The 9,616-nt window shown below is 31.8% G+C and overlaps 1 protein-coding gene across 1 annotated transcript; it reads right to left on the minus strand.

Annotated features, from left to right (window-relative positions):
- Positions 1 to 1,559: 1,559 nt before the first annotated feature.
- On the minus strand, positions 1,560 to 3,982 carry LOC141682967 (uncharacterized). Its single transcript, XM_074487654.1, has 5 exons — positions 3,501 to 3,982; positions 2,618 to 2,694; positions 2,489 to 2,528; positions 2,049 to 2,130; positions 1,560 to 1,839 (listed from the first exon to the last, which is right to left on the minus strand). Exons 1-5 carry the CDS (start codon positions 3,964 to 3,966, stop codon positions 1,776 to 1,778), a joined length of 729 nt encoding a protein of 242 aa, XP_074343755.1. The 5' UTR covers positions 3,967 to 3,982; the 3' UTR covers positions 1,560 to 1,775.
- Between the last annotated feature and the right edge of the window lie 5,634 nt (positions 3,983 to 9,616).

Consider the following 9,616-nt stretch of genomic DNA (forward strand, 5'->3'; position numbering starts at 1 on the left):
AGTAAGAGTGTCCAAACTACATCACTAAAAGTAAATTGTCGGCACTATGTGACTCCGCTCCTTTTGTCCACAAGATACCATTTATTTTCCTTATATGGTTCTCCTTAAATCACACTCCAAGTTAAGTCATACACTGCCCATATGAACTCTGTTAAGTGAAAGATCACTCATGGGTTAACAAGTTGATTATCATTTGTCTCTGAAAAGCTTTCAATTGTTTTTCTTATTATGACCCTCGAGATTTTATAAGTACATCATTCGGTAACTCTCGGTAATCTGTTATATAATTATATTTCTTGAGTCAACATTGCAGGATATCTCGAACTGGATTTTTGATGGCTTATCAATAATGGCCTTGCAAACTTCCCAAATTAAGCTTCTCTAATCAAATTCCCAAACTTCTCGAATAAGCTTATTTTGCACTTCTCAAAATAGTATATCGTGTACTTGTTGAATCAGTACATCTTGCACTTCTCGAATCAACACTTTATGCATTTCTATAATGGGCTTGTAGACTTCTTGAATACATTTTGGTACTTCTCGACTGATTAAGTCTGGACTTCTTGAATTAGGACTTATTGAGACTTTTACTCCTTTTTGCAACTCCTTTATTTGATGTCATTCTTGATTTTCAAGTCATTATCAATGATCATCTTCCAAAAATATTTCAGATATACATCTTTATAAATTATATACAAATATCCTAATTTAGTCTAAACTTGTTCAAAGACAAGGATTCCACAATTAAATGGTCATATAAGTAACATACAAAGTTACTACTTAGATAGACTTGTTTAAAGATAATATCAGGCATGCCTATGTACCTAACAAGGTTTATAAACCATCAACCCTCTTTGTTGATGCTACTAATATTATTATGATTAAATAATTATTTTCCAAGTCAACTTGGGTGTAAGACTATATCGGCTTTATAAGAATATACCGTGTTAAGCTCTAATGCTCAAATAATATCACATAAACACCACAAACCAACATTCACCAAGTGACCCTTCTAATAAGGAGCAAATATAATAACATGCAAGGTTAGAATGTAGCAAACTCCACAAAGCATGAAACTTCGCACAATTATTGGTCCAATTATTTAACCTCGTTTAGTAAAATATATAATGAAAGCATTTTATTTTGCTCCGAAGGAACTAGCGATGCATAATTTATTGTAACATTTTATTACATTAAAATCATAGGTAAAAATCATTACAAGAATAACGGATAATTCTCACCGATAAAAAATTGATGAATTTACCTATTTTTTGACTAAAACCATTTGAATATAGCACAAATTCAACCCAAACAAGATTAGTCGTATTAAGGTCGGTCACATAAAAGAATTTCGTCGAAGTAAAGCAGAAAATGACGGAAATTACTACAACTAATACCACAAATTCAAATTTTATAATGTATTTTGAAAAGAAACACAGTAAAAAGTATAGAATGACATAAACCAAAATTTGTATAAAATTGATTAATAGAGAATGAAGGCATTCAAATTAGTTGTATAAGCTAACTGGGTGAAATGCTAAATTTAAAAACTTCCCGGATTTTTATAATTAAATAAATCTCAATAGTACGCCATATGACAATAAAGAAATGAAATATTGCATTGCATATTGTTTTACGAAAAACCTAGTTCAACATTATTATTCTGAAACATTATTGCAAAGGAATGAAAAATCAATTAACAGACCCATCTATCACGATATCATCATAAGTCCTCAAAGGCCAGGGAGGGCTTTTCCAAAGAAATTCCAAGAACCTTAGCTTTGAAGTAATTTTCCATATGCTTCAATATCCGCATGAAAAGACTCCAAATCAGCTTTCCTATAATGATGAGGGATTATTATCAGCATATATAAACAACTAAATTTGAAAAAGAACTGAACAAATATTATATCCTAATTAAAAAGTATATTAAATTGATGAAGGAATTATGTTATTTCTAATGACTATAGTGGTAAAACCAACTATTCATAGTATGTAGTTTTGTGTATATTGTAACAAGAGATGGATGAATATAAACTTCGACTTACCCATTCAGAGGAGCAGTTATCCTAGATGAGGATCCTTCCCCTAAACTCTGAAGAGAATGGTTATCCACGCTATTTTGGATACCTAAAATGAATAAACATATTTTGTTAAGCATCAGATCAAAAAACCACACATCCTACACTAAATTATTTATATGTACATTGTTATTGTCAAAAAAATTATACGTACATCGTAAATCAATGGGAAATTAAGGTTTTAGATATTGATAATATGATGTTAAGTTATTGATATATTTATATGTATAACACTATAATCGTTTGAATTTGTATTCATGTAATCTTATCATGATTAATAATATAATTCATCGTATTTTGCATTGATATTAAGCACATGGACCTATATGTATCTAAAAAGGTTAAAAAGAATAAAATATATATTAAAAAAATTATATAATTGAGAGGAAATGTATTAAGGATCATACCTTGAAGCTTAGTTTTCTTTGCTTCAGTATTTCGCACCTTCTACATAGGACATTTAAACAATGATAATAACCATCATTGTAATTGAAAAATATGTTGGTATTAGTTCTCATAATCAAACCAAAACGAACCTGAAGGTGAGATTTTATATGCTCAAGTGTCAGCCCCTTCACATTCATTCTTTTTCGTATGGCCTTTGGTGTGGCATCTTCACATTAATATAGATAGATTACAAAATTGTACACTGAATAAAATTTAGTAGCATGCTAATTATTGTACAAAGTAAGGGCTCAAAAATAAGATCAGCTAATACATTGAAATTCAGTGTATTTAGACTCACATTAATTTGGTAAATTTAACATTTTGTATAAATTCAATGAATAACTGTAATTTGTGTTTAGATAATTAGTTACTCTATAAATCTGGAATATTAATTTTTTTATTAAATACATAAATCATATAGAAGATCAGTGATATCGAAAAATTCTCGTGTTCGTGTGACCAGTCTCGCTAATCAAATTAAAAAACAAAATATTACAAAAAAGAAATTTTGTAAAAGAGTGTGATCTTGGGTCCAAGCGGATAAAAAACCCTATAATTAATATTTTTATTAAAAGATTGGATATTAGGTAATCAGCTGATATTATATACATCATAACTCCATGTAGAAAAATTAATATTTTCTAATTTTCTTCATTAATACAAAGATGATATAAATTTATATGTTAGTATATTACAAAATAAGAACTAAGAATTGTGGAATTGAATAAACATGTATAATACAAAAAAATGAATTATATGATGTGTTGGAAGGAAAAGGTTGTGAAAAGGATATAATTATATAGATAAGATTTAATAGATCTAACTAACATATATCATTCGTAACGAGCAAAATCAGATAAATGCATAAAAATCTCGAAACTAAATATATAATTAAAATCAAATATTTATTTTAGAAAAAAAAAGATAAAAATGAAAAAAATCTAGTGCATGAGACATTTTTTGAAAACTTACCAAAACATCCGCCAAGCTCAGAGACAGCACGAACAAATCGTAAGTGTAGCTTAGGTGTCCAATGTAGGCGAGGCCTACCCAGTCCTAACAACGGATGTTCTGGTTGGACAACTAAAACTTCTTCTTCAATACTTTGTTGTGGTTGCACAGCTGGATGTTGTTCTGGATGTGGCCAAACAATTGGGTCTTCCAACCCTTGATTCAACTGCTGCAACTGCGGAGCTTGATGATAGTTTTGCACCGAGGGAACTTGATGATAAGATGGCAACATCAAATTCGAACCATGAATCTGGTGCATGGAATGGTTCTGCAACATGAAATAATCATGCATCGAGTAGCTTGGATTTATGGAAAGGTTGTTAGTGAAAACTTCTTTTTGGGCAAAACCCAACGGATCTAGATGGCTGTCATGGCGATGGGAATAAATTTGAGAGGGGACTGATTTTAAACTCATTGGTGAAGACATTTTCTTTCGTTTATGCTTTTTTCTGTATGGATGTTGTAGGCATTCACCCTCCCTTGTATATATATACCTAAAAATGCAAGATCTTGTAAATAAAAACATAAATTTGGAAAAAAGGTATGCTTTTTTTGGAAAATCTTAAAAAAGAAATTGAAATCTAAAGTATCTTTTAAATAATTCATTAAACACCTTTTATGCATTATTGTTGTGGAATATTAAAAAAAGCCTACAAGATTCCGGTAGCTCAAATCAAAATAAGACTCAGGTCCCACCAAGAATGACCTTCTGGTATGGTCTTAAAACATCGTAAAATACAACAGACAAACGATAACAATTTATAAATTTTATAATTGAGTAATTCTTCTCTTGTTTATTTTCCATGTAAATAAAGACATCACAGATATCGATAATTTTTACTTTAAAGTAAAACCTAAATTTTTAAATAATTTTTAGTCTCGTCTTAAATTTAGACACCCAAAATGTAGAATTGTATAACTTTGGACCCGTTTTTAAATAATTTGTGAAATTATATCATAAATATGATTATTAATATGGGGTGAACAAGATTCTGAAATAATAGTATTATGGTGCCCTATGTAATAAATAAATACTCTGTAAAGGAAAACAATTTATGAAATTTAATACTAGTTAATTTTTATTTTATTCATTTACGGGCTAATTATAGAAATCGCCAATATCAGTAAAGTTAGATTCAAATATAAATATAAAAATAACTTCGTTCTAATCTAGACATCCAAGAATGCCGTAACGTATAACAATATCTCATAGAAAATCTTTTTTAGGATAATTCATAAAATTATATCATCAACAAAACTATTAATGTGGGATAACATAAAAAAGGCGCATAAGATCCCAACACTGAGCACAATTAGGGATGGCAATGGGTCGGGTTCGGATCGGATATTTTAAAATCCAAATTCAAATCCAATAATTTTCGGGTTATCCAGATTTAAATCCGTCGAGTTTCGGAACAGATCAGGTAATTTTTGGGTATCCAAGATAACGAATAATGTCATCAAATTTAATATTATTTATACATGCAAACGTCATTAATTATATTTTTATGATAGCCAAATTAAAATATATTGAAGAATAAATAGTCAAACATATTATATTGCATGGATTGATATTATAAGTGAAATCTAAGATATGTTAAAAATATAATATATAATATTTCCACATAAATTAATTTTTATAAAAAGTACATTTAAATAATAAAAGTTGAGATTGAAATAAAAAGTTTTAATTTACTAAATAATGGTTGACAAATTTGATATAAATCCACTACTACTAATACAATAAAAATATATATAATATATGTCTTATATCTGAAATAGTATATGTAATATATTATTTATGTGTCGGGTTTTAATCAGGTTTCGAGTTTGGATCAGATTTGGATTGGGTTTCGGATATTGGATTGGGTATCAGTTTGGTATCTTTAAAATCAAAATCCAAAACTTCGGGTTCGGTATATCAAAAATTCTGGGTTTCGTCTCGGTTATCCGTCGGATTGGATTACTTTTTAATCACTATAAATTTTTGGCACCATAAGAACGACATTTTAGTATTGTCTGAAAAACATTGTACATAAATGCTATATACATAAGACCCTAATTTATAGATTTTAATTATTTTTATGTAGTCGCTTCCTCTCTCAATTTCCCTCTCATAAAACCGTATATATTATTCATTGATCTATGGGCTATCATCAGCCATTTGGTTAGTGATTAGCCTTTTCTTCATTATTTTTCTTAGTTTTTGTTAGGTCTTTAATACAACTGTGGAGGGGGTGAATACAATTTATGCAAATAAATCGATTCAAACATTCAACAGGATAAACAGTTTTGTATTGTATGATAAAACTGATTACAAACTAATCTCTCAAAGGAGAACATATATCCTTCAGAGCTGCTAGGTTACACAAAGGATATCAATACGCGACACATAAAGTATTAACCTAATATGTACTTATATACTGCACAGCTACACAATCAAATGAGGAATCCTATTCTATTATAATAAGGAATCATAAAACATATCCTTAATTTGATTGCTACTAGAATTAAAGTCCTTCACCGAATTGAATTCTGGAAACCATTTCCTTATTTGATATCTCCTGACTTTCAGCTGAAGTGACTAAATACTAATGTTTATTTTTTGATCAGTAAATTATGATGACATATGTTGATGACGTCACCTTATGCTAACCTCTGATATCAAATGCTGATAATAAACTCTGATAGTTTATAAGCTGGTATCATCAATTTCTTTTAACTATCTCCCCCAACTTGTGCATTATGAAATATGGACAAGTTCTAAATTGATGATGTCAAAACTATCTAAATGCAAAATTTCAAACAAATAATCTTTCTTCGGTGCTTCCAAACTTTATCTTCATCTTGAACTTCAGTACATTCTGTAGCTTTATCAAGGAGTTTATTGAGTAATTGTCTTTCAAGAACATTTACATACATTTCCATTCTCTTCTTGATATCCTTGAGCTATTCTGTAGATTCATCATTCTGATAAACAGCAGCTCTGAGGTCATGAAGATTTAATTCTCCAAGTTCAAAATCATCATGTTCCAAAAATCCAATCTCCTTTCCATCAGGATTAAAAGTAAGAACTTCTCTTCCTTGAGACTTAATCACTTTGGCTCCTCGAGTAGGCATATCAACAGTATGTCCAGATTCATGAATATACTTTGGAACATAATTCGACTTGTATGTCATTCATCTCTACTTCATTTGTACTAAGTTCTTCAAAAATTCAGACCATCTAGCAGTAGTAGAGTTGGTTACCTTGAGTAATGTAGTGATGAATTCCAATTCTCGCCATGGTTTATTCTTCAAATGCTCTTGAGTGAGCCTTAACCTTCTTCCAGACTCCAGGAAATAAATCAGCTTTTCACCAACTAGATCATTTACAATTTGAACTGATTTAATTTTTTACAAGTCTTTAAGCATTGTGTTATCACCAATTTCTGTCAGATTTTCAGGCTTCCTTAGAATCAAAGCATCAGCAACAAAGTTATCAGCATTTGGAAGTCCCAAGCCACTTCTTCTACTAGCTCTTCTAGACTGAGAATTTCCACTGTAGATCTTGTTTATAGTTTCAGAAGAATCCCTTAATGGTGCAGGTGTCTTGCTTTTCCATTATAACTTCTTCTTTTCTTATAAGGTCAATTCTAGCATTTCAGAGTTTAATTTCTCTGAATCAGAATTTGTGATTTCAGCTTGTGGTTTACTTGAACTGTCAACAACTTGAGTAGTATCAGAGGTTGTTACTGTTTGAGCTTCAGCATTTGTTTCCCTTACAACTTGAGCATTGTCAGAGGTTGTTACTTTCTTCAATTTCTCGGCCCAATCAGCTCCATGAATCATCTTTCTTCTTTTATCTAGCTGATTAGCTTCATCTTCTTGAGTCATTTGATCATCAACATCATCATGAGCTACTTCTAGTGAATAGATTGGATCCATCAGTGTTTGTGATTTTTAAATCTTAGATGTTGATTTCTTCGTAGATTTAGCTTTAGGCTTGGACTTTGATTTCTCACCAATCTTCTCCTTCCCCTTATAAGTCCTGTCAGCATTTAAAATTGCTTGAGACCTTAAAGGCCCTTCAGTATCAGTTTGACTGACCTCCTTAATCACCGCACCTTTTGTAGGTTTGCTACCAGGAATATCTTCATAAGTTAATACAGCATCAGTATTTGTTGACTTCAAAGATTTGTATTCTTCCTCCAAAAGCCTAAGTTGTTCCATGTCAACTCCAGCATCTTCTATTTCAAATAATCTTCTACTTACCTCAGAATCAAATGCTTGAATCTTTGGATCCTTGTAGAATAGAGTTGGTTTCTTCCCTTTTACCTTCAGTGTTTGTAGATACTGACTTGCTTCAACACCAGCTTTTATCTCCATAATGCCTTGGTCTTCATGAGCATTTGTGACTTTCAGAGTTTGATATTTAGTCATAGTCAGTTCTTTACTTTGAACAGTCTTGGAGACTTGCCTTCCAGATCTCCTCCATTCTGCACCTTGTCTAGATTTACTAGTGCTTTTAGATGTACAACTAGAACCAATAAGATCTCCACCTTGTTTCTTCAAAACATGCTCCTTTTACTACCATGACCACCTCCACCAGAACCATTCGTATAATCAGCATCTTTCAGCTGGAGTTGTTTGCATTTAGATTTCAACACTTTCTCCCCCTTTTTGGCATCATCACCAAGCAGGAGAGAAAAAATAATCTCTATGGATTGTTGGACCTCTTCCAATTGACTAGAGATCTTAGCTTGTGTAGCTTCCAACTTAAACTGGTTGGCTTCCATTTTGTCTTGTCTAGCAAGGATAGGTACTAACTGCTTTTGGATCTCCTTGGTTGTAGTCAACTTGGTTTCAAAAAAGGATTTCTTGAGTTTATCAATTTGAGTTTTAGCCTGAGACTGAGTATGCAGAACTGATTTGACCAATAGTGTAGAAGCCTCGAGATGTGTCAGAATATCAGGATTTGCAATACTCTACTCTGCTCTCTTCAAATGTTAAGAAGCATTGGCAACAGAGATAGGATAAGAAGCATCCTTCCAGTTAGAATTCCATTTTTCATCAAAAACCTTTCTACTATTCTTAGCATCAAGATCAGCTAATATCCTTTGCTTTTCATGTATAGGCATGTCTTCAGGAAAGAAAAGTTCATCCTCGTTAGGATTTAAATCTGCATTGATATCTTTTCCATCATTATACTCACTTTCATGCACAAATTTCTCATCAGCAACTGGCTCCAGTATGAACTGAGCTACTTCATCTCCAACTTCAGTATTTAATAAATCATCAGGAATTAGAGCTTTGTGAGAATCAGCTGCTTCAGACTCTGCCATATCCTCAGCATTTAACACTACATCTTCAAAAATGGTGGCTATATGAGGTGGAACTTTAATATTTATTTCCAGGACCTCAGTACCAGTTGAATGCTATGGTGATTCTGCAATGATGGATTCATCTTGAATGGACTGTTCTGCATCTACACCAACAACAGTAACAGGGAAAAAATTCAACAAAAACACTTAAATCTCTATATACTTTTAAAGTAGTCTTACTACTTTTCACTCCACTCATCTCATTACTTTTAATAGTCAGAGTTCCCTCACAAGGATTAAGTAAATCCAGACACTCATTTACCTCTCCTTTTTCCAGGTAAGGATCCTGCCTCTCTTTACAACTGTTTTTCTTTAAATCTTTTCTCTCATTCTCACATGAAAGGCTCAGATAATTTTTCCTGCAGAAATAAGAGGTGGCTGAGAAGAGTTATTTCTGATCATATGACTAGAGGTATTTGTGATGGCCTCAACCCCGGGGTCAGGAGTTAACGTCATCAATAATAATAATAACAACATAATATAATCCAACTTAACATAAACACGACCCCTTTACCAAGATCTTTTCCAGGTTTAAGTACGATTTAGGTTACAACTATTACAAAACCAACTTACAACAACCATCCTGACGCAGCTAACTTAACACAACAACTCAACAGACCATCCTTGGTCCAACACAACCATCTCAGAGGAGCCTGACACGGAGGGAACTGGAACTCTGCCCGACTATCACGAAAGAATCTCCTAGGCATCTGT

Source organism: Apium graveolens, chromosome 9 (assembly GCF_009905375.1).
Source record: "Apium graveolens cultivar Ventura chromosome 9, ASM990537v1, whole genome shotgun sequence".
NCBI lineage: Eukaryota > Viridiplantae > Streptophyta > Magnoliopsida > Apiales > Apiaceae > Apium > Apium graveolens.

What these genes read in the sequence shown, in the direction of transcription:
- LOC141682967 (XM_074487654.1), bottom strand. Translation starts at nt 3,966, where the DNA reads ATGTCTTCACCAATGAGTTTAAAATCAGTCCCCTCTCAAATTTATTCC. An exon ending in TGAGCTTGGCGGATGTTTTG is followed by an intron (nt 2,695 to 3,500) that starts GTAAGTTTTCAA and finishes ATTAATGTGAAG; the next exon opens with ATGCCACACCAAAGGCCATA. An exon ending in AAAGAAAACTAAGCTTCAAG is followed by an intron (nt 2,131 to 2,488) that starts GTATGATCCTTA and finishes TATTCATTTTAG; the next exon opens with GTATCCAAAATAGCGTGGAT.